The 25,864-nt window shown below is 45.8% G+C and overlaps 2 protein-coding genes across 2 annotated transcripts in view; one reads left to right on the top strand and one right to left on the bottom strand.

Annotated features, from left to right (window-relative positions):
* Positions 1–5,008: 5,008 nt before the first annotated feature.
* On the bottom strand, positions 5,009–21,959 carry COQ7 (coenzyme Q7, hydroxylase). Its single transcript, XM_044303855.1, has 6 exons — positions 21,815–21,959; positions 19,458–19,672; positions 10,618–10,732; positions 8,488–8,627; positions 8,262–8,330; positions 5,009–5,343 (listed from the first exon to the last, which is right to left on the bottom strand). The coding sequence occupies exons 1-6, from the start codon at positions 21,867–21,869 to the stop codon at positions 5,266–5,268; spliced, it is 672 nt and encodes a 223-aa protein (XP_044159790.1). The 5' UTR covers positions 21,870–21,959; the 3' UTR covers positions 5,009–5,265.
* Positions 21,960–22,127: 168 nt separating this feature from the next.
* LOC122945443 overlaps positions 22,128–25,864 on the top strand; it is a 54,158-nt gene continuing 50,421 nt past the window's right edge. The window contains exon 1 of the mRNA XM_044304511.1: positions 22,128–22,234. Coding sequence (XP_044160446.1) covers positions 22,128–22,234 — 107 coding nt within the window. The remainder of the gene's footprint in view (positions 22,235–25,864) is intronic.

The following is a 25,864-nucleotide window of genomic DNA, read 5'->3' as shown; positions in this document are numbered from 1 at the left end:
TTTAAGCTGGCACCATCGCTATGTTGACTAAAGAACCTTATTTCCAGCAGTCTTCTTTTTACTTTATTTCGTTTTGTAGTTTTGATATAAAAGCGCTTTTTATGTTATGCTAATTAGGGTCCAAGGTGCCCAGAGGGGCGTTTTTTTCACTCTCCGGTGCCCAGTGACGCCCCCCTGCAGTGCCCAAGAACGCCTCCTGATCATCAAATAACCTCCCACAGCCCCGGCAAACGGTTCCGCCCCCTCCCCACGTCATAGTCTACCTTATAGAAATGCCCCGTCCTTCTTCCTGTCTGCGGCCAGAAAACTCGCGCAGGCGCAGTACCGCCTGCGCGATCATCAACGTCCTGAGGGCAACAGCGCTCAGGTCACATCACTGGGCTCGGCGCATGCCCAGTGAGACTTTTGAGGCTGTTGCCCCCAGGAGGTTGATGATCGCGCAGGTGCAGGCCGCAGGCGGTACTGCGCCTGCGTGAGTTTTCTGGCCGCAGACAGGAAGAAGGACGGGGCATTTCTATAAGGTAGACTATGACGTGGGGAGGGGGCGAAACCGTTTGCCGGGGCTGTGGGAGGTTATTTGATGATCAGGAGGCGTTCTTGGGCACTGCAGGGGGGCGTCACTGGGCATCGGAGAGTGAAAAAAACGCCCCTCTGGGCACCTTGGACCCTAATTAGCATAACATAAAAAGCGCTTTTATATCAAAACTACAAAACGAAATAAAGTAAAAAGAAGACTGCTGGAAATAAGGTTCTTTAGTCAACATAGCGATGGTGCCAGCTTAAAATGGTAAAAGCAGGTGACAGATTCCCTTTAATATGACCAACCATTCACATTTTATTAAGGTGCATCCATATAAATGGCCCACCCTGTAGATCCGATTTCTCCAGATTAAATTTTCAACCCAAAGGCTGGAGGGTGGATATTACTGTCTGCAGATGACTCTGGAGAAGATCTTTTGACTGGGCTGAGATCAGAATATCATCCAGATATGGAATAAATAATATCTCCTTCTGATGAAGATGGCTTGAGATTTCTGCCACCAACTTGGTAAAAATCCTTGGTGTTGACGAGAGACCAAAAAGGAGGACATGAAATTGCAGATTAACCAGGCAATTTTTTTTAGAAACACCGCAAAAAGCAGGTACTTCTGATGACTGCCATGTATGGGTACAAGATAATAGGCATCTGCTAAGTCAAGGGTTATCATGTAACAGTCCTGAGCCAGCAGGTTGATGGTTGACTTGACAGTTTCCATTTTGAACTTTTTGTATAAAATGAATTTGTTGAGGTGTCTCAGGTTGATATTGGCTCGGAAAGAGCTGTTTGGTTTTTTCACAAGAAAAATTGGGGAGTAAAATCCCCTCTCTCCTTGATCCCGCGGGACTGAAATAACCACTTCTTTCTCCAGTAATAACACTATCTGGGCCTCTAGAAGATGATGATTTTGTTCTTTTAGTTTTTTGTTTACCGGGAATACATCTGGAGGGGGGAAGGAGAATTCTAGCTTGTAACCCTTAGGCCTCTTGCACACAAACGTGTGCGCCCCGTGGCCGCAAAGCACGAACACCGACCGTGGAGCAGCTGTAGTGGATCGCGGACCCATTCACTTTAGTCATGTGGGTATCTGCAGTTGCGATTGGGCGCTTGGGGTATTTAAAGGGAGGGGGCAACTCAGGATGACTACATCAGACCCACTTCCTCACACTGCTGACGACACCATGTAAGTTTCTGACAAACATTTTTTCATTGCCTGTATATGGTCTACCTCGGAACCTAAATTTAGACACTTATATATCTTAGGTATTTCTTTGTTGGCTAGCCCCGCATCTTGGGCGATATAAACCAGGGCACCTCTATCTATTTGTTCTGGTGCATGCCAGCTGGGAAGACCCATGTACTTATCCATGAGCCTTCCTACCCATTTGCCAACCTCAGGTATTTACTTACCTTAAACACTCAGCATCATGGGCATTCATCTTTCGTTGTCTTACTTACCTTAACCGCCGTCCTCTATCTCTATTTTTGCAGTGTGTATCTAGGCAGTCGAGTTCACCGACCATGCTGCCGAGTAACCGTATGTAAATTGCCTTTGGCAATCGTTTATCTATTCTGGGTCTGATGTCATGTCACAAAGGATTATTTATTTCTGTATTTATCTACGCACGTATCATTGGACTGGGACAGCCATAACCATTGGCAAGGGTCCCAGGACCTAGTATACCTACCACATATAACCCCCTGATGAACCCACTGGTATGGGTGAAACGCTTCGGGACTGTAGCTATCTATTTCAGTATATCCGTGTTTAATTGTGCGTGTAGTTGTTTGTATTAATAATTTTATCCTCTTGGTGTGCCCTGTACCTCTTGGATACGCCATGAGGGCGGTATACAGTGGACACCTTTTTACCTAATTCTTTCATTGTTGTGCTAGTTTCTCCGTCAGGACACCACGTATTACCTTTCTCCCTCCACCTGCCACCTCACCAGGGACAGCTAGGAATTTGAGAGTAGGTACGTGGACAGGGCGCCCCCACCACCAGGAGACGTCCCTGGGCAGAGGATCAGTTTAGGGAATTAGTGCTAGGGGTTCTTTCCCCGGCCCCCCGCCTCTATCCATCATTTATCCTGTATACCTGACTATACTCTGGCCTCTCCTTGCATTAACTGTAACAGAACCCTGTGTATATGTATATTCTTATATTTCTATTAAATAAATTTAGGTATCTAACTAATGAACAGGGTACCCTTGCTGGACTGGTTGTTTCATACACTAATACCCCGTTTTTGTATTTCTTGATATTTGTATTGCTGGACTTTCATATTTTTGTCTTTTACTATGGCTACATTCCTAACGGGAACTATCTTTACTGATGATCTGATAAATGAAGCAAGGGACGTCTTCTCGGATAGGGGCGTTCCCGCGCTGGACCAATCAGCATCAGGTAAACAGGTATTCAGTGATCTATACACCTATTATAAAGACAATATCAAATCCTGGTGGGAGATTAAGTCGCTTGAGAGTTATCTCGAGCAATAAATTGTACCACGGGGACTTCGTATTCGTATACGGCCCGGCGACAGAATCTCCTCACCAGGATTTTTGGTTAGATGGGAAGACACCCTGACTCATAACTCTCTGTCTCTTATGAAATTACTGTTGGATGAAGAGAGATTATTGTTTGAAAACACTTCCAAGAAACTGAAGGAACAAATTGACACGGCCCTTAAACTCAAGGAAGATCCAGAATTCGCCAGAAGGGAGGCATCCCTACAATCGGCTGTAGTCAGGTTCCAGGCGCTCATAAAAGAACGCAAGCACAGACAATTTGTGCGGGACCTGGGTGACTTTAGAGAAAATCGGGCCTATATTGCCACACAGAGTCAGGTGTCTGAATCCGAACCGTCATCTTCGGACGTAGACACTTCTGACACCGAGTCTCGACCAAAACCACGATACGTGCCCTTGAATCGGGGTCGCCCTGACTTCAGACGACAGGGCGGTCGGCGATGGCCAGGACAAACCAGTTATCGCGGCAGGGGCGGAGGCTATCGGGGTCAAGGGTATCAACAGCCCCTCCCCGTTTATCAACCGCCCCCTCCTTCCGGCCCTTCTCAAAACACCATATCTCAGCAGCCGCCACCTTCCGGTACCTCTGCTTCCTCTTCATCCTCCTCATCTTTTTTAGAGAAGGGGGTGGTCCCTTACTCGCTGCGGAATTGCTAAGAAAGGTGCCTGCAGATGATCTCCAAATCATCAATCTCTCTGCCCGGACCCTTCGCCCTGAAGAGGTGGAGGTCCTCAGGCGGGGACTGTCGTTCGTACCCACCACGGACTTCAGTATCTTCGCCTGGACTAAGGACCTCCACCTCTTCTGTAGGAGGCTCAAATGGCACAAGTTCTTTAAGAACTCCAACAGAGACACATGCCGAAGATTAGGTCTGGAAGAGACGGACTTTGGGGACCTGCAGGACCTTGTTGACCTCGACAGTGAGCATAACAGAACCCCTGGCACAGGCCCGTTTACCAAGTTAAGGCCCAAAAGTAATAGAATGCCACCCCCATCGAGTTCAGAACACATCGATCTATTCCTTCAGCTGGTCACACGAGATCTCGACCAACTGGGTTATGTGAGACCTAGGTCCTTTAATCTATCAGTTTCTGAGATGGAGGCACTTAGGTCATTGGAGAGGGATGAGACGATTGTGATCAAGCCATCCGATAAGGGTGGCAATCTTGTCGGGATCCACCAGTTCCACAAAAAGATAGAACATGTCCTATCTTTTTGCAGAATGGAAGTACGGGACGAATGGAAGTACGGGACGAAACCCCACGGAAGCACTTCGTAGTGCTTCCGTAGGGTTCCGTTCCGTGCTTCCGTTGCGCACCATTCCACATCTCCAGATTTGCGGACCCATTCAAGTGAATGGGTCAGCATCCGTGATGCGGAATGCCCATGGAACGGCGCCCGTGTATTTTACTCTGAAACACTGTGGCATTTCAGAGAAAGCATATATTATTTTTTTTAGAGTCTGGCATGGAGAGAATTGTCTGCTGGGTGGCCGATCAGGCCGAGCATGGTTAATCCATAGGGCAGCCATCCAGCAGACACGTCTCTTCTTGCCCGGAGCTGGATTACACCAATATGTACTGCAACAACGCCTATTACTGGCTGTAACATAGTGTCTTTTACCCATGTAGGAAAATAAAATAAAGGGAGGAGGTGTCATCCCCGTCACTTTGAAATACGGGTTTAGTATCTGATCATGGCCGCCATGTGTTTGGAGTTTGTTCTCCCTGTGTTTTTGTCGTTCCCTCCCACACTCCAAAGAAATACTAAATAAGCCCTAATTCCACACTTGTCTTAGAGAAATTAAGATTGTAAACTCCACTGGGAAAAGGGGCTGATGTGAGTGATTGCAGTCTTTGTACAGCGCTGTAGGATATGTTGGTGCTATACAAGCAACAGAATTTGAAAAAAATAAAATAAAAAAACGCAACAACAACTTAAAGCAAAATGGTTTAATGGCGCCATAGGGGTTAACACATTCAGATTCAAAAATGTTCCACTACTATCCTTAGACCAGAAATCTACACCGCCACCTAGTGACCGTTTATAAGAAAAGTTCTCACCATGACTGTAAGGCAGCCGTCTCCTCTCATATGTAAAGTATAAAAAGGTTTCCATTTTTTCACACAGAAATAATTCTCATTATATTCTCTTCTGTGTTTTTTTTTTTTAAGTCCTTTACCAAGTCCTTTCCTTATACGCGCTCTGATAAGTACACAGCGGCTCGGCATCCCACTTGTATGGCGTTCTTCAGCAGGAAATAAGCTGGGGCCTGCAGGCAACACAGACAAAAATTACTACTTCAAAAATGACAAGTAGTTTGATAAGCCCAGGTTTGTAGGCCAGCAGAGTGACAACCAACGTGGCTGCAGTTACAGACGGTATATGGGTTCTACTCAGCTTTCTTAGGCCCCCTTCACACAGACATCGCGGGTGAGGGGGGGAAGCGATGCAGGTGCGTTTAGGGAAAATCGTGCGGGTAGGCACGCAATTTTAGTCAGTTTTGACTGCGATTGAGTTCTGTTGTATAGTTTTTATTGCGCGGGTGCAATGCGTTTTGCACGTGCGTGAGAAAAAAACTGAATGTGGTACCCAGAACCGAACCCTGACTTCTTCACTGAAGTTCGGGTTCGGTAGATTTTATTATTTTCCATTATAACATGGTTATAATGGAAAATAAAAAAATCGCATTCTTTAATACAGAATGCTAAGTATAATGTCAATTGAGGGTTAAAAAATAATAAAAACATAACTCACCTCATCCTGTTGTTTGCGCAGCCGGGATCCTCTTCTTTCAGGACCTGCAAAATGACCTTTGACGTAATCGCGCTCACCATGTGGTAAGCGTGGTGACGTCAGCACAGGTCCTGCTGAATGAAGATAGAAGGATCTCAGCGGGGCCTGCGCGGACGTCACCAAAGGTCCTTTTGCAGGTCCTGAAAGAAGAAGAAAAAAAGATGATGTCGGCTGCGCGATCAAGTGGATGAGGCGATTTATGTTTTTTGTTTTTTTTTTAACCCCTCAAGGCACATTTTACTAAGCATTTTGTATTAAGAATGCTATTATTTTCTCATGTTATAAGGGAAAATAATACAGTAAATAGACTTTAATGGGGTCCGGGGTTGCTCATCCATATCATCTCCTAGCAACCATGTGTGAAAATCGCACCGCATCCGCTTGCGATTTTTCACGCAGGCCCATTTATTTCTATGGGGCCTGCGTTGCGTGAAAAACGCAGAATATAAAACATGCTGCGATTTTCACACAACGCACAAGTGATGCGTGAAAATCACTGCTCATCTGCACAGCCCCATAGAAATGAATGGGTGAGGATTAAGTGCGGGTGCAATGTGTTCACTTCACGCATTGCACCCGCGCGGAATACACGCCCGTGTGAAAGGGGCCTTAGACTTCTACCCAGCAAGGGAAGATTAAAAAGAAGGTCCGATCTACTTCAATCTTAGTCTGCTGACAATAGTTAGAGGGGTATTCCCATCTCAGGATAGTCTACTAGGTTGGGAAAGGGACCATTTTATAGCTCCGACCGCCTCTGGCCACTGCATCTGGGCCGGAGGTGTTCGAGGAGGGCCTATTCTAAAGATAGGCAGGGGTTCTAGAGGTGGGGCCTGTTTGGGAAGGGGGGGGGGGGGGTGTCATCTTAAGAGCTATATCTGCCTTTGCAATCATTTTTATTTAACTTTCAAAAGCACTTAAAAATAAAAAATGAACCAATTTTGCAAATAGTCTTAATCCCAAAGTATATGGCACTGGCAGAAAACAGATGAGCAGGGCACTATAATCGCATGCAAGGGCACGTGCTTGACTTATCTCCCCATCAAACTCTTCCTAGGTATGATTTTTCAATGGGGGCCTCCACCGATCTAGCATATATCACCTATTTAGTGGATAGGTAATAAATGTTTAAAGGGGCTAACCGCTATATTTATATTTATGACCTATCCACACATCCATTATCAGATCAGTGGGGGTCCGACTCCAGACAGCCCCGCCCATCAGCTGTTTGAAGAAAAAGCCACGCTCGTACGAACGCAGCCTTCCCTTCATTGTTTACCTGCTCGCCATCGCAACCGCGGCAGTGAGCAGGTGTAATTACGCCTCAGCCTTCCCAGTCACTTCTATGGGACGCTCCTTCCTGTGCACTTGAATACTACAGAGCCGCACCATTGAAGTGAATGGGACGGCTTAGCTGTAATTAGACCTGCTTACCACTGCGGTTGCAACGACGAGCAGGTAAACAATGAAAAGAAGGCAGCACTCGTACGAGCAGGGGTACCGGAAGTCAGACCCTCACTGATCAGATGCTGATGACTAGAGATGAGCGAATCGCATAAAACTACGTTCTAATACTGTACAGAGCAGGAGCTCCGGACAGTATTAAAATGTATTGGCTCCGATGAGCCGAAGTAATTACTTCACAAAGTTTTGCGAGACTTCGCATAATAAATTCATAAATGAATTTCTACTGTAAAAAAAACATTTCCTGATCTCGGGTTCGGTTGCAAGTGGTACCTTGGAACCAAACCTGAGTTCGGGAAATGTTTCTTTACAGTAGAAATTCATTTATGAAGTTATTACGCAAAGTCTCGCGAGACTTCGCGAAGTAATAACTTCGGCTCATCGGAGCCAATACATTCTAATACTGTACGGGGCTCCTGCTCTGTACAGTATTAGAACGTAGTTTTATGCAAATCGACCGGATGTTTCATTTGAAGTCGATTCGCTCATCCCTACTGAAGACCTATCCTGAGGATATAAATAAAGAGGACAACCCCTTTAGGGCAGGAATACCCTTTTAATTAAAAATTTCCTGCAGCTTCTAAAACACACCTATATGTTGCTATGGTAACAGACTAGAAACAAAACCTGTAGTCCGATTGTGACATATTACTATCTGTCAATCTCTCACTTCTTGCTAAGCTGCCATCATTTAGTAAGAATTAGGGGACTGCTTGAAGAAAAGTATGACTGCGAGTTTAGACTATACAGAGTTTACGTGTGGTCTGTAACCATGGAAACACATAGCCTGCGTAGTAGCTGTATACCAAAAATGACATTCTGATTATTTGTAAAGTTTTACTGTTCGTTCAGATGCATTGGGACAATACCATAAGATAGTTGGGAGAATGGACATGTTTCTGCTCTGGTTTCCATAGTATACAAGTCTCTTACCAGTTCTGCATCATGTTCCAGCCCTGTATCGTGGTGCTCCAGCTCCTCATCCCGAAACTTCTTGATCGTCTATAGACAAAAGGACTAAATGTTACCATACATTATGGGGGAGTATTATACTTTACCCAAAAGTAGATACAATAACTGGGAATGTATGTAATCAATTATGTTTTTTGGGGGAAACCATGCTCCCCCCCCTAATTTCCGTCCATCGTTGTATGAATACCTGTAGTAACTCCTTGTGCTTTTCAGGATCCCTCTCCATGAGTGCTCTGATCTGGTTGTTATAATGATTAGATATGCTCTCTTCTACGGCCACAGTGCAGGCCATTGCACCTTTCCTCCCCAGCAGAGCCGTCCCAAACCCTAAGGAAAAAGAATGAAATTCATTGTACGGGTTACTTAGAAGGTAGAAACATCTCATCTGTATCTTGTTCAATCTTCCTGACGTACAAACCTCAGGAGAAAGCAAATCTCAGCCTTGTAGGAGACGGTGTGGAGAACCTCCTTCCTGAGAGCTTATTTCTCTTCAGACAGATCCCTGGATTGATACTATATATTATAAGTACCAGTGACTGTATATTCTGTCTTCAAAGAACAATAACCCCTAAAGTTATAGTGACAGGCCATACGGTATTCTTACAGACAGGGGCGTAGCTATAGGGGGTGCAGAGGTAGCAGTCGCTACCGGGCCCAGGAGCCTGAGGGACCCAAAGACCCTTGTGCCACATAAGACACTAGCATTATAGAAAGTGCATATTGGTCAATTTACACCTCTGTCTGGAGGGAAGGGGTTAGGTTAAGAATTTGGCATGAGGGGGTGCCCTTTCAATGTTTGCCTCAGGCAGCAGGAAGGCTACGTGCTCCCCTGCCCCTTGCCAACAAGCACTGAGGGACGGGGCCCAAGCTGAACTCTTGCACCAGGGCCCATGAGCGTTTAGCTATGCCCCTGCTTACAGACACCACTATCAGCAGCTCTCCAGATTACATCTCCATCCATAAGGCTGTATTACACTGGCCGATAATCGCTAACAAGCATTTGCATGCTCTGAACCTGGACATATCCCCATTTTCACCCAGGCAGCCCCTCATTGGATGCTCTTATGCTCGCCCTTGCACTGTTCGGTATCGCACAAGTCAAGGGCTGTTTTTTTATACCTTTTACACTGCTAGGAGGAGGCTTCCGCCTAGCAGTGTTGCCGGTGAGGACAACGGCACTAATGGGCAGGCTTTAACTCTGCCCTAGCCTGTTTACAGGCTAGGGCAGCGCTAAAGCCTGCTAGTTAGTGCCAGTGATGGCAACTGGCTCACTGCTAGGCCGAAGCCCCCGCATAGCAGAGATCCAGTACGTCTCTGGATCTAATGAAAAAGGGTTAGGGCAGGGCGAGGGCGAGAATCGAAGGATCACAATCATCGCCTGCTGTTGGCAGATCGTGCTGTCTAATAGCGATCTGCCACCAGCAAACCACTAGACCAGGCATGCTCAACCTGCGGCCCTCCAGCTGTTGCAAAACTACAACTCCCAGCATGCCCGAGCAGCCTACAGCTATCAGTCTACAGCAAGGCATTGTGGGAGTTGTAGTTTTACAACAGCTGGAGGGCCGCAGGTTGAGCATCCCTGCACTAGACAGTATGGGGACGAGTGATGGCATAGGGATCGCTCCTCCTCATGCTGCGGAGGAAATCACTGCATGTAATAGCGGTCTCCTCCGCTAGCTAGCAAGCAATTGCCGGGATGGAACGCTTGCCTCCCGACAATCGCTTGCAGATCTGCCTAATACAGGCTCTACTGTACCTGTGGTTGTAACAATGGAGATATTTAAATCTTGTTAAGTATGTTGAGCTGGGAAGGAGGAAAACCACCCGACCGACATTTCACTGACAGGTTCCCTTTGAACTTGCGACCCACTGCTTCATTGTGGTGAAAAAGGACTTTCAATCCATATGCAAATAAACAGTTAAGTGCACTGAGGACAGGCCCAAGCCACTGTGTGCACCCGTGCTCCTCCTGCTTCCTCTGCCAACCCCCGTCCTTCCTGGTGAGATGACAATGCAGGAACCTGGTCCTGTCAATGAAGAAGCGGAGGGAGGGGTTGGCAAAGGAAGCCGGGTGCACTTGGGTCCGCCCTCGGTGCACTTGGGTCATTTGCATATGGATTAAAAGTATTCTTTGTCCTGAATTAAGTAACGGATCACTAAGTGAAAGGTATCATCACATTCAGCTAAGCTAGCCCTCTGCGCTCATCAAAGCTTTGGGTAAATTTGCACAAACCAAGCCCCGCTTTCCCAAGGCTGATGACAGCTATGGACAAGATAAGGCTAAACCACTGCTTTATAAATGGATAAAAGGACTCACCCAAAGCAAACCCGGCCACGTTCCAGAAGGGCAGCAGAGCCGTAGGCCGCACTCTGTTTGAAATCATTAATTCAGTAAACTTTTTCAAATGATCCTTCTCCTGATCCCACATATGCTGCAACAGAAAGACACAACTGCACATTACACTGCGGGAACGAGTGCAGGGAATTTGTGGCTTTAAAGGACATCTGGTAGCAGATTTGCACCTATGAAACTGGCAGACCTGGCATCTGTGTTGGTCCCATAAATGTGCCCGCATTGCTGAGAAAAATTATGTTTTACTATATGCAAATTTGCCTCTAGGAGCAACGGGGGCGTTGCCGTTACACCTAGAGGCTCCACTCTCTCTGCACCTGCCGCCCCCTCTGCACTTTGATTGACAGGGCCAGGTGTGATGACGTTTTCACTATCTGGGCCTATCAATCAAAGTGCAGGGGGCAGCAGTTGCAGAGAGAGCAGAGCCTCAGGGGGCGGGGAACCTTTTTGCTGCCAAGGGCCATTTAAATATTTGTAACATCATTCGGGGGCCATACAAAGTTAAAAATGTGACGGCTATATTTGGTAAAAAAAAAATCCAGAGCGCTGTATTGTTGCAGCCCAAAATGGCGCCTGCACACTAATATAAATATATATATAAAAAAATATAAAATTCCGCAGCACATCCAGAAAAAAAAACGTGAGTTTATTAACTCACTCTCCCTGGTCTTCTCGCCGCGCTGGACTGTGACCTTACGGCGCACAGTATCAGGTCATAGTGCGCGCCTACATGCTCTTGCAGGGCGGCAGAGAGCCAGGGGCCACATGAAACAATCCTGTGGACCGTATGTTGCCCGTGGGCCGGAGGTTCCCCACCACTGGTGTAATGGTAACACCCCGGATGCTCCTAGGGGCTCATTTGCATATATTAAAACTTTTAAAAATATTTTTATCAGCAATGCGGGCACATTTGAACATGGGACCAACACAGATGCCTTCAGCTGCCAAGCGCACATGTAACGGGTCAGCCAGTGTCATAGGTACAGATCTGCCCTTTAAAGGCTATAGTAGGTCTACCTTGCAGTCCCAACTGAAGTGAATAGTGGTTAATGCGTATACGTGTGCGATGTGGACGGTGAGAAGGATCCACACAAGGGGGGAGATTTATCAAGAGCGGCATGTGGTACGCCATTCTTGATATCCCCTGCGGTGCTGGAGGGTGCACTTAATTTATGTTGGGGGTACAGGTCTTCTCATAAATTAGGCGCATCCTCCGGGTGTCTAAACTGAAATCTTTCCTGGAGTAAATGAAGACTGAAATCTACGGTAGCTCGGAGCGGTCGTAGATTCCAGTCTTCATTTATACCAGAAAACTGGGGTAAAAGAAGATAAATGTTGTGGGCCAGCTGGCCCCTGCTCTTTCCCTCTTGTCAGAAAGTGGCGAGGGTGGCAAAGAAATGCCATTTGGGACTAGTCGCAACAGAGTTTAAAAAGTTGCAAACACGGGGTGTCCGTCTTTTTTTTCCCGCCACACAGCGTCTTATGTGTGGACAGGAAGTCAGTTTCTCCATTGATTGTTATGGGAGCATCAAAGTCAGTCTCATAGGAATACATGTCCACACATAAGACGCTGTGTGAGAGTGCTGGTCACATGACACAGCTGAGGAACAGAATGGAGAGGATAACTTACAAATACAGTCACTGGCACGACAATTACCATCACTGCTATTTACATCATGTACCTTTCTGACAGGCCAGAAGTGCTTCTATAGCCTCTTAGTGACCACCAATACACCTTTTTACAGCGGCCCAGTCTAAGCTCTAACGTGCAGCGGAAAACGGGGCCTCAGCTATCACATAAGAGCCGGGCTCCTGCTGTAACGGCCTGGACCAACAGAAGCGCCGATGGATGCTGCCACTAATTGCGACTGTGTCATCTAAGTGGTTACAGAGGGAAGGGACTCCCTCCTTCTCCCATCGGCACCCCACAAATGAGATTGCAGGGTGCCAATGTCTGTACATGACGGTACGGTCCTAATGAAAGTCCCAGCCATGCCTAGCAGGCCGTATCTTTCCTACGCAGCCTGCTGGTGGATATCAGTATAGCACTGCATTGCATTGAAATGTATTTTAGAAGGGATCAAAAGTTAGTCTATTATAGTCCTCTTGTGGGACTAGTAAATAGTAAAAAAAAATGTTAAACAGTTTTATATTAAATTAGAAAATTCCAAGTTAAAAAAATACACTTATCAAAAAAAAAATTATTATGTACCCCAAATAGATACCGATGTACAAGTCGTCCTGCAAAAAAAAAATCAAGCTGTTACACAGATCTTTAGGGTGAAAAATAAAATAAAGATATATTTTTTTTTTTTTTAAAGGGTTTTTATTGTGCAAAAGTAGTATAACGAAAAATATGTATTTGGTATCAGTATCATCATCTTAATCCAGAGAATAAAAGATAAGGAAATTACTGGTAAGTAATATGGTTTTCACAAATCCTCCATGACGGTACACCATGAGAGATGACCCGCCTCCATCCAGGTAGGGACAGGAAGAATAAATTTGACCCTCCTCTGGCTCCTCCTCAGTGTCTTTCTGACCCGACAGCCTAGAGTTTTTTTTATTTGTATTATTTTTAAAAATAAATAAATTGGGGGGGGGGGGGGGGGGAGGGGGGCGGTAACCCTCTCAGGGTTCAAGCAGCCAGATGCAATTTTTCTACCTTGGGATGGAAAACTGGTCCCTGGGACAACAGATCTTGCCTCCAGGGAAGAATCCATGGGCTCTGAACTGAAAGGAGCTTAAGAAGAGGGAACCAAGATTTATTCGACCATAACGGTGCTATCAAGATAACATGGGTTCTGTCCTGAAGAATCTTTTTTAGAACCCTGGAAATCAGACGAAAGGGAGGAAAGTCATATGCCAGATGAAAATCCCATTTTTGGAACAGCGCGTCTACCCCTATGTTCCCGTCGAAAGGGTTTACGGAAAATAACTTTTTGAGCTTCATGTTTTTTGCGGAAGCTAACACATCCACTTGGGGAGTGCCCCATCTGTCTGCTATCTGGAGAAAAAAACTTGTTCTTTTAGGCTCCATGCCATTGACCTTAGAGATACCATGCTTAAAAAAAATCAGCTTTTTTTATTTAGGGATCCCTTTAAGTGTACTGCAGACAGATGAATCTCTGCCCAGGAAAAAATTTTCTCCGCCATCCGATTTAGGCTTACACTTCTTGCTCCTCCCCTGCCGGTTTAGATGGGCTACTACTGTCGTGTTGTCTGATCTTACTTGAATGTCTTTCCCTTTTATAATTTGGGATAGAGCTTATAGAGCTTCCCAGACCAGGGTTAACTCCCTCAGGTTTGAGGATAGAGCCATCTGTTCTCCGGCCCACTGGCCCTGGAAAGAGAGATGAGAGCATTGAGCCCCCCATCCCCATTGCATCTGTTGTAACAATCTTTAGGTGCCTGGGACTCCAGGGAACACCCTCCCGCAGATGATCTGGAACTAGCCACCACTACAGAGACTGGTATACTGACAGGGGAACTTGAATTGTTTCCTCTAATGAATCCTGACCTTTGTTCCAGTTCTCTAGTAACCACTGCTGAGAAACCAGAGTATGGAAATGGGCCCATTTTACCGCTGGGATACATAATGTTAGAGTGCCCAGAAATTTCATAGCTTCTCTGATCGTACAAGCTGAACACCCCTGGAAGCTTGAAACTTTCTCTATTACCCCTGCCACTTTTGAGCGGGAAGGAAGGTTTTTTGATGTGTAGAATCTTACAGAACCCTTAAAAAGGTTAAACTTTGGGATGGACAGGGGTTAGATTTTTCTGAATTTATCAACCAGCCTGTTTGATAAAGAGTTAGACAGGTTTGGAACAGACTGTTCTCTAGAAATTCCGACCAATAGGAAATCATCTAGGTAGGGGATTACTATGATGTTCTGTCTTCTCAGGTGAGCCACCACCTCTATTATTACTTTGGTAAAAACACTCGGAGAGAAGGTAATCCCAAAGGGGAGGACTTGGAACTGAAAAGGGTGTAGATTTTTTCCCAGAAAAATTGCTATACGAAGGAAACATTGATCTCTTTCGCATACCGGAATATGGTAATATGCGTCTCCTAAATCTATCGAAGCAAGAAAGTCTCCTTTTTTTTAGCAGATTTATGGTGGATTTTATAGATTCCATCTTGAATTTCTCGTATTTGATGAATCTATTCAGACTCTTGAAGTTTATTATCAGACGTAATTTTCCATTATTTTTTACAAAAAAAACTTTGAATAATTACCTTTGCTGAAGAGCTGGAACCAGGATAATAGCCTTTTTTTTATTTTTTTTAATCAATTCTTTATTTTCATATTTTCAAATAATCAAGTAGTCAAATTGTATGGGATTGACATAACAAAATAGCAGTTACGGTTCATGTACATGCATCATACAATAGCAGGTAATTGGAGTTGCATAGATTACATACATGTGACCAAACATATAACTTAATAACTAGGCTAGTGAGACTTATAGTCCGGAGGAGGAGAGGTTGTATATTCTTTTCTTGTTTTCCCCAGTGTTCTAATGTCATTCTCAGTCCAGCCATGAACAGTAATGACAAATAATGTTTGGGCGCACAAAAGAGATAGAATTGTAAGAGAAATAAGGAAAAAGAATAAAAGTGAAATAAAGAAGAGAGAGAGAGGGGGGGGGGGGAGGAAGGATGGGATTGGAGGGGGGGAAAGGGAGAGGCCTTTCAGTGTCCATATCTAGGGCCTCAGCCTGTTATGTCTGAAGGATAATAGCCTTTTGAGCCAACAGATCCAAGATACCCTCCTCTACTTTTTCCTGTAGAAGAGCACATTTCTGAATTGAAGTTACCTTGAAAATACTTATGGGTGGAGAAAGACGGTAAGAAATATCGTAACCTTCTGATATAATATCTAGAACCCAAGGGTTCACGGTAATTTCTTCCCATTCTTTTGCAAAGAATCTTAGTCTTCCTCCCACCTGAAGCCTGGTGTCATTGCTTGGAAGCTCAGAATTTTTAAGGTTAAACAAGAACCCTCTACCAATCTTCTGACTTTTTCCCCTGGACCATTGTCCCTCCCCGTCAGATCTCTTGGACTGGAAGGAGGCTCCTTTCTTAGCATTCCAAAAGAAAAAAAACTTCCTTTTATTTGTTTCACAGGGAAAGGATTTTTTAAGAATCCGAAGCTTTTTCTAAAATACTTTCCAAATCTTAACCAAACATTAGGTTTCCGTGAAAAAAAAGACTGCATAGTTTCATCTTTGAACTGATGTCTCCCGTCCATGGTTTTAACCATAGAGACCTTCTAGCCACAACCGCTAACCCAGTGGTTCTTGCCGTCATCCTTACAGACTCTGCGGTGGAATCTGACAAGAAATCTACTGCCTTTAGTAAGAGAGGGAAGGAGTCCTTTAAAGAGTCATAAGGGGTGCCTTCTTTCATAAGGGATTCCAACTGTTGTAACCATCTTCTAAGAGATCGAGCGACGGATGTGGCAGCCAGATTTGGCTTGAAAAGGGCTGCAGCAGATACCCAGGTTTGTTTCAGACAGGAATCTACTTTTTTTTATCCATGGTGTGCTTTAAGGACCCCATGTCTTCAAATTTTAAAGGAAGTGCATTAGATCCTTTAACTAATTTTGAAAGGGACGCATCCACTTTTGGACAGGAGGTTAACAATGCTTCGTCCTCTTTACTAAAGGGAAGTCTACGTCTATTGTTTTTGGAATAAATAGCTTCCTATCTGGAGCCTTCCATTCCCTTTTTATTAGGGGTGCACCGAAATTTCGGCGGCCGAAAATATCGGCCGAGAATGCACCTAATCTGTTTCTGCCGATATTTTTACATATCGGCCGGAAATAGCGGGGAGGGACTGGGAGGAGGAGCTGGGGGCCGGTGCGTTCACTGTGCTCCGGCCCCCAGCTCCAGTAGTTATAAAATGTTGTACAATTAATAAGCATTCTATTCATTTGGCCCCCCTCTGCAGTATTACATTCAATACAGCCACATCCTACTCACAGGGCTGTGCTGGCCGGCCGGGCAGACGAGCGGCAGCATCACGACTGAAGTCACATGCCTGCGCCGCCTCCTTCATTCAGAAAGTAGGCCGGGCACATGACGTCAGTTGTGACGCTGCCGCTCCTCTGCCCGGCCGGCCAGCATTAAGATGACAGCCCTGTGAGTATGATGTGGCTGTATTGAATGTAATACTGCAGAGGGGGCCTCATGAATAGAATGCTTATTAATTGTACAACATTTAATAACTACTGGAGCTGGGGGCCGGAGCACAGTGAACGCACCGGCCCCCAGCTCCTCCTCCCAGTCCCTCCCCGCTATTTTGAAATATTTTCTATTAATCTATTAATTGTACAATGGGGGCTGTGGATGGCACTGTTATGGGGTGGGGGTCTGTGGATGGCACTGTTATGGGGTGGGTGGGGGTCTGTGGATGGCACTGTTATGAGGTGGGGGGGGGTCTGTGGATGGCACTGTTATGGGGTGGGTGGGGGTCTGTGGATGGCACTGTTATGAGGTGGGGGGGGGTCTGTGGATGGCACTGTTATGAGGTGGGGGGGTCTGTGGATGGCACTGTTATGGGGTGGGTGGGGGTCTGTGGATGGCACTGTTATGGGGTGGGGGGTCTGTGGATGGCACTGTTATGGGGTGGGGGATCTGTGGATGGCACTGCTATGGGGTGGGGGGTCTGTGGATGGCACTGTTATGGGGTGGGTGGGGGTCTGTGGATGGCACTGTTATGAGGTGGGGGGGTCTGTGGATGGCACTGTTATGGGGTGGGGGGTCTTTTAAAAGTATTTGGGCAAAAAGCCATTTTCGGTTTCGGTCAAGGGGTATCCTGAATTTTCGGTTTCGGACCAGAATTTTCATTTCGGTGCACCCCTACTTTTTATCAATTCATGCATGTTTATATGGCCTGGAAAAACCAATTTTTTCCTTTTGTTCCAGTCCACTAAACATCTCATCTTGGACTGACCTTTGAACCTTCTCATCTGAGAGGTTCATGGTCGCTCTGACCACTTTTATCAATTCTTTCGTATCCTCAGAGGAAAAAAAGAAAACTTTTGAATTCCGTATCAGACCCAGAGGAATCGATCGAATCTTTACTCTCTAACTCAGAGTCTTGTTCGGAGTCTGAGGAGGGAAAATCTGAGCAGCTCTACGTTTGGATGTAGTGGGACCAGCAACGGCCACGGGATTTTCAGATAGGGCAGAACACATTTCTTCTCTGATTACATCCCTTAACTCTTCCCTAATAGACAGAAACAGAGGGCGGTTTCCGCCTTGATCCGCGTGCCAAATTAAGCTCCACTCCCTCTGTGTGGGTCACGCATAACGGAAGTCTTTGCTGGAACGCACCCGACTTCCTGTGGCGTCATCACAAAAGCCGAAAGTATCGGGCTGCAGCAGGGAGCGCGCACAAGACCGGAGGAACTCACTGAGTGTCCGGACACCACATGGACCTCCACACCCGATGAGCAGAGCAGGAGGTGATGTGAGGATGCCCGGTACTTTGTGGACCGCCCAGCACCTCAGAAACCCAACTAGGGAATGGGTGCTGCCTGCTTCCCTCATGTGGTCAAGGCATAAAAGGTAAAACAAAAAAACAGCCGCCTCTGTCTGCCTCCACAGACGCGGACCCATATCAACTGCTATGAGGAATAAGGCTACTTTCACATTAGCGTTTTTTGCGGATCCGTCATGGATCTGCAAAAACGCTTCCGTTACAATAATACAACCGCATGCATCCGTTATGAAAGGATCCGGTTGTATTAGGTCTTCTATAGCCATGACGGATCAGTCATGAACACCATTGAAAGTCAATGGGGATGGATCCGTTTTCTATTGTGTCAGAGAAAACGGATCCGTTCCCATTGACTTACATTGCGTGCCAGGATGGATCTATCTTGCTCCGCACCACATCGCGGACAGAGAAACGCTGCATGCAGTGTTTTGTTGTCCGCCTCCAGAGAAGAATGGTGACTGAACGGAGGCAAACTGATGTATTCTGAGCGGATTCTTTTCCATTCAGAATGCATTAGAGCAAAACTAATCCGTTTTGGACCGCTTGTGAGAGCCCTGAATGGATCTCAGAAACGGAAAGACAAAACGCCAGTGTGAAAGTAGCCTAACTGTCTCCCACCTGGAAGGGATAGGAAGAAACTGAAGAGGAGCCGGAGGAGGGTCAAATGTATTCTTCCTGTCCCTACCTGGTTGGTGAAGGGTCATCTCTCATGGTGTGCTGTCATGGAGGATGAAAGGGAAAAATGTCTTGCTTATGCTGAAAAACTAACATAGCTAAATTTTTCACGTAAAAACTCAATGGTGGTATTGCTGTTTTTTTCCCATCCCCCCGAAAGAGTTAATAAAAGTTAATCAGTAAGTTATGTGTACTCCAAAATGGTGCCATTAAAAATTTCAACTTGTCCAGCAAAAAAATAAGCCCTCATACAGTCATATTGACGGAAAAAATAAAAGTTATAGCTCTTGGAATGCGACGATGAAAAGGTGAAAAAGAAAAAAACGTTTGGTCGATAAGGCCCAAAACAGGCTGGTCACTAAGGGGTTAATGAATAAGGCCGTGTCCACAGCTGCACTGCTGTTCCCAATGTAAATGATAACCATGCTGTACGGCCGGATCTGTTGCACTGAGGACATGATCAGAGGCCCACTATTGGGTTCTGTTGCCGCGTCCATCAATCTGACGGGAAGACTAGGAAGCATGGGAAGCCATCTGTCCCATCAGAAAAAAACGGATTTTGCGATAAGAGTCTCAGACACAGATATGAACAGGGCCTCAAAGGAACGGACTAAGTTACCTGAATGATGGGTCCCACAGAGGATCTGCCCAACACGGCCATCTGCCCGGCATAAATACGATTTGCTCCATATTCTCCGGCATGATCCACCCGTATGATCCGATCCAACAAGGCTTTTTCTTTTTCTTCATCAGTGTGAAGTCCTGAGCTAGAATGTCTGACGGACCCAGCATGGACCGTAGCACGGACTGTAGCACAGCACCGGCCCTTTATCCCTGGTAATGAGAAGAGACTGTAAGTGTAAATACAGTACTACCGTAAATATAGTGCGTAATATGAAGAATATATCATAGCCAGGCATAGGAGGTCCCCTACTAACAGGGGATCAGGTCACGGCCAACTGGGCAGGTGATCCCTCTTGTTAGATATGACCTCTGATCACAGGAGAACCCTACATTTGAACTCAACCCTAAGAACACGTTCACACAGAGTTGTTTATGCGTATTCTGCACCAAAATCCCTGTTCCCAATGCATGGGACTGTTTCCAGAAGTGCAGCAGGACAGAGTTTCCGCAGAAATAAGTGGTCTGTCACACGTTCAGGCAGAGAACACAAAGACCTGCTGAATGATAATGGGGATAACCCTCATGCGGATCCGCCGCAGTGCAAACTCAAAGCTGAAATCTGAGGGTTAAAATACACATTAGACTTTAATCCATCAAGTGAACGTAGTGTAAAAAAGGCAGAACCGTCACCGGTTAAAGAAGAACATCCCTGCAGATCTCTGCCACCGGGGACCACGGACAATAGGACTGGTTAGGAGAGGTTATTAATTGTCTCGGGTGACAAGCCCTGTTCATATTCCCTATTAGGACCTAGGGACACCATGAAGGGGTGTTCCACTGCTATAGGCCCCCCTCCATGTGACGGAAGGGGAAGCCTAGATGGGGCTCCCCAAGGTGATAGCAGCTGATCACCTGAGTCAGAGGAGATGAATGGCTGTCTTAGTGATACGTTACCTTAAGGGTAAGGCTCTAGGTACCTTCAGAGCATTTTTTTAGGATTGCATTTTACTCATTTTGGGCTAACCATCATTTTTTCAATTGGTCTCTATTAAAAATGTTCAGCCGTTTCAGAGAGACAGAGTTAAAAATCATTGTCTGCAAGCTGCCAGTTTCTGTATTCTTTGAATCCCGTCATCTGACGGCTCATGTGTAGTAGCTCTCATCTCCTGACCTAATAAACACTCATTATAGCTCAATTTTATCAAACTATGAAGTCAGGAGATGAGAAATAAGGGCTACACATGAGCAGTCAGATAATGGGATTCAAAGAAAACAGACGCCCAACAGCTTGCAAACAGACTGATTTTTTACCCTTGTATCTCATAAACGGCTAAACATTTGAAAATAGGATTTTTAGCCCAAAATGAATAAAATGCAATCATTAAAAAAAAATGTCCCCAAAGGTCCATTGCCTTTAAAGGGGTTTTCCTGATGACACATGGACTGTGCAGTACTTGATCTGACCTCTGGGACCTGCACCAATCCTGAGAGCTGTAGGGTCCGCAGCACTGGTTTAGCATTACGTCTCTTTAAGGGCTGATGCACATAACCGTGTGCTGGCCGGGTCCATTCAGCGGACCGCAATTTGGGGTCCACAGTACACGGGCATTGAACGTGTGCCCACCATCGGCGGACGCGGACCCATTCACTTAATTGGGGTCCACGATCCACATCCGACGGTCTGAACTGCAAAAAAGGTGGTGCATGCATTACTTTTTTGTGGTGCGGAGGCATGGACAGAAAACCCACAGAAGCACTCCATAGTGGTTCCGTGGGCTTACAATCCGTGCCTCTGTTCTGCACCGCATCATCGGAGTGGGTCCGCATCCGTGATATGGTGCGCACACAGCCAGTGCCTGTATATTGCAGACCCGCTGTTTGTGGGCTGCATTACAGGCAACGGCCGTGTGCATGAGCCCTCATGCCGCAGCCCCTTCACTCTTAAGACTGGCGCGAGTCCCAGAGATCAGATCTCCACCGATCGACCCCCTTTAAGGTCAAACTGGTTCCTTTACCATAGCAGTATGTTAGTTTTCCCCATTTAAAGGGAATGTCCATGGACATACAAATATAGCTGTAATCACATAGCGTAGTAGCTGGTAAGCCTTAGCTTGATATTACAGCCTCCGCTATGGGCGCTGATCTCAGGGATGGGAAGGATTAGGCAGTGGTCACTTACCACCCTTCTCTTCTGAGGGAATCACTATGGACTACAGGAGGGTAAACACTGCCCCTACAGCCCCAGCCCCCTCCATACCCTATGCCCAGACCCCCCCCCCCCCCCTGTGGTAGTCCTAGCAGAACTGACATGGCAGCCCCTCCACACAATACATACAGACATGAGCTAGTCACCTGGAAGGCAGGGGTAAAGCTGCCGGAGCCTCCACAGCCCTGCTGCCCGCTCCATCCTACTTTCTGCCCACGACCTTCTTTCTGACACAGGCCTGTTGCTGTCACATAATATTGGTCGCTCGGCCCTGACGTCACCGCCCTGCGCCCGCCGCTGCTAGGATACGGCCAAAGCGTCTATCCGTATTCTAAATTCTAGAGCTAAATCTGCGCTGAGCCCGTATGTCCGCGCTGCAGGCGCCATTTTGTTGACTGCACCGAGTCTTTCCCTTGCTGATAACAGGAGCTGGTTCCATGGTCCACACCCTCCGTTGCTATGGCAGCACACAACATCCATCTGCAGAAGGCTGGAGGCAGAGAGGGACTAGCAATGGACTGCAAGGTCCCCAGCAGTGACATTATCCCGGCAGTGGCTGCAAGGCTGTGAGTTGGTGGGGGTTTCTATAACTGACACATAAATAGACAGACTGATAGAGCTTCTGTTTAATTTAATTTAATTTAATAGTTATTTTTTATTTTTTTTATAGATAGTATATTATTATCATTATTATTATAATATTTTATTGGGACATTATCTAATGTGCGATCTTTGTCCTCTTTTGCGCTGTATTTCTCTGAACTGCACATAACATGCAAATGTCACTATGAAGTTCAATAAATCAATGAAATGTGATAGATAGATTTCATCAGGTGTATGTACGTGCTTATAAAGAATACTTAAAGGGGTTGTTTTAAGACGATAAAACTCCTTTCCAGACTGACAGTGAGTCCAGCTGTAGTAAAAACTGGAGATCAGCTGTTTTCAACATGGAGAGTCAACCCCACTAAGGGTACAGCCGGCCAAGTTAAGCTAGGGAGTTGGTTGGGGGGTTAACACAGGGTGTTAAGTCGCTATGTCATAATGTTGCTCCCAGTTTTAATAATGCCCCCATTAGTGCCCCCAGTAATATTACTGCCTTCATTAGTGCCCCCCAGAATAGATAATGCCCCCCATTAGTGCCCCGGTAATAGTAATGCCTCCTTTAGTGCCCTCCAGAATTAATAATGTCCCAATTAGCGCCCCCCAGAATTAATAATGCCCCCATTAGTGACCTCAGTAATAGTAACACCATCATTAGTGTCCCCCCAGAATTAAAAATACCCTCATTAGGGCCCCCAGTAACAGTAATGCCTCCATTAGTGCGCCCAGAATTAAAAATGCCCCCATTAGGGCCCCCAGTAATGCCTCCATTAGTGCGCCCAGAATTAATAGTGCCCCCATTAGTGCTCCCAGTAGTAGTAATGCCCCCATTACTGCCCCCAGAAAGTTAATAATACCCCTGTTAGTGCCCCCCAGAATTAATAGTGCCCGCATTAGAACCCCCAGTAATATTAATCCCCCATTAGTTCCCCCAGTAATAATGATGCCCCATTAGTGCCGGGGGCAGGAGGTAAAGGCTGTACTAATGAGCACTCCGCAATGGAAGCGCTCATTGGTACACAGTCCTTATTAGGAAAATACTGGCAATTATTATTACAGGCATCGGCAGGGACACTAAATTACCAGCCGGGTGGCAACCCTAGCCGCAGCACCAGTCACATGTGTGCCACCACAGGAAGGAGTCTTAGTTAACTCCGAAACGCGTCTGGTGAAGGATAATCCCATGAAACTATACATACAATTTGGATATTGAAGCGCTTCAAGTCGACCATAAGGAGAGGGATCGGTATCGAAAATTTGGTAGGAAAAATCGAATACGGACAGCCGCAGTGACAATTGATTAAAGCACCTGTGCAGGAACGAAACCACATCAAATCACTGAGACGGCACTCCTACAAGTTATTACCGAAGATCCCTGAACCTACCTCCTGGAAGCTATACCACTGCCTGTAAGCGTACTACACGTGGGATGCCACGCTAATCGCAGCACAGTCGGCACAACTCCACAGAACTGTGAGTAAAAACCAGTGCCGAACTAAGTGTATATACAGACAGTGGGATCTGAGACATCGATAATTCAAAGCAAAGGAAACACGAGTAACTATATTATAAGACCTTATCTGATCGCATTGAACTTTTTCTTTACAAATTCCGAATACCACGGACTGTGTCAAACTTCTTGGCAATCAGCCTCGCTGGATGAGTGATGCAAATCGGACATACAGAGCTATAGGAAGGTTTTGCTAGGATTTTATTCCTCTGGGATCATTTATATGATTTTATATCTTAGTGTTTATCCAATTATTGTTTTTATTAATTTTATAAGCAATATTAAGTCTATATAGCATGCAAATATATGTTTAATTATGTTTTATGTGTCACAATACACAATTTTTGTTTGAATAAAAATGTATTGTCCACATAAATCTCCCATGTGTATTTAAATGCAGGTGTGCCCTACTACCTTTTTATCTATATATTACTTTTGAAGATTGCGTGTAATCTTCCCTGTAGGTGCACCCATTCCAATTTTTGTTCAAGAGGTGAGCCTTCTCCATACATATATAATGATAGGACATGTTCTATTTTTTGGCGGAACGGAAATACGGACACACGGAAACGAAATGCACACGGAGTAACTTCTTATTTTTTTTTTTGGAGACCCATTGAAATGATTGGTTCCGTATATGGTCTGCAAAAAAAACCAGAAAGGAAACGGAAGGAAAATGCGTTTGTCTGATCAGCAATACCAGACACAACCCATGCACAGATATGGGGCTGTTTTTTTTTTTTTTCCCCATCATAGACAACCCCCTTAAGGCCAGTTTCAGCGTAAAGATTACCTTGTTGAACTGACCTGCACTGAAATTCCCAGTTCTTGCATATAGATTTTGTTGAGGACGTTGGTGCCTCCGAATTTAGGCCCCTTTCACACGGGCGAGTATTCCGCGCGGATGCGATGCGTGAGTTGAACGCATTGCACCCGCACTGAATACCGACCCATTTATTTCTATTGGGCTCTTCACATGAGCGGTGATTTTCACGTATCACTTGTGTGTTGCGTGAAAATCGCAGCAAGCTCTATTTTGTGCGTTTTTCACGTAACGCAGGCCCCATAGAAATGAATGAGGTCGCATGAAAATCGCAAGCATCCGCAAGCAAGTGCGGATGCGGTGCGATTTTCACGCACGGTTGCTAGGAGACGATTGGGATGGGGACCCGATTATTATTATTTTCCCTTATAACATGGTTATAAGGGAAAATAATAGCATTCTGAATACAGAATACATAGTAAAATAGCGCTGGAGGGGTTAAAAAATAAATTAATTAATTTAACTCACCTTAGTCTACTTGATCGCGCTGCCCGGCATCTCGTCTGTCTCCTTTGCTGAACAGGACCTGTGGTGACGTCACTCCTGTCATCACATGTTCCATCACATGATCTTTTACCATGGTGATGGATCATGTGATGACCGGAGTGACGTCACCACAGGTCCTGTTCCTGCAATGAATGCTCACCACAGGTCCTGTTCAGCAAAGGAGACAGAAGAGATGCCGGGCTACGCGATCAAGTGGACTAAGGTGAGTTAAATTATTTCTTATTTTTTTTAACCCCTCCAGCGCTATTGTACTATGCATTCTGTATTCAGAATGCTATTATTTTCCCTTATAACTATGTTATAAGGGAAAATAATACAATCTACAGAACACCGATCCCAGACCCGAACTTCTGTGAAGTAGTTCGGGTTTGGGTACCAAACATGCGCGATTTTTCTCACGCGAGTGCAAAACTCGTGCGGAAAAATCACGGGTGTTCCCGCAACGCACCGGCACATTTTCCCGCAACACCCATCTGAAAGAGGCCTTACTCATTGCATGAATGAAATCTACTGTAAATGGACTGGGCGCCCTGCTCATTTTTAGCCCTGAGAATAAGGCTATGTTAACAAGGAGATCTGGCTGCCTGATCCAGCGCAAATGGCGGCAGTCAGCCGGACAAAAGAAAATTGCATGCAGCGGTTTTTGTCCGGCCGGGTCACCACCGGACCTTATTGCAGTCAATGGGGATTTAATGGTGAAGTAGAGGATCCGGCAGGCAGCTCTGTCCGAGAACGGCCGGCCCGATCTGTGAA

The sequence above is a fragment of the Bufo gargarizans genome, chromosome 8 (genome assembly GCF_014858855.1).
Source record: "Bufo gargarizans isolate SCDJY-AF-19 chromosome 8, ASM1485885v1, whole genome shotgun sequence".
Taxonomy (NCBI): Eukaryota; Metazoa; Chordata; class Amphibia; order Anura; family Bufonidae; genus Bufo; species Bufo gargarizans.
Note: the sequence above shows the minus strand (reverse complement) of the source record. Positions and strands in the feature narration are given on the sequence as shown.

Excerpts from the sequence above, each read along its gene's own strand:
- COQ7 (XM_044303855.1), bottom strand. The coding sequence starts at position 21,869 with ATGGAGCGGGCAGCAGGGCTGTGGAGGCTCCGGCAGCTTTACCCCTGC. Across the intron at positions 8,628-10,617 it reads CGTGGCCGGGTTTGCTTTGG|GGTTTGGGACGGCTCTGCTG; the intron begins GTGAGTCCTTTT and ends CTTTTTCCTTAG. Across the intron at positions 8,331-8,487 it reads AGCACAAGGAGTTACTACAG|ACGATCAAGAAGTTTCGGGA; the intron begins GTATTCATACAA and ends TTTTGTCTATAG.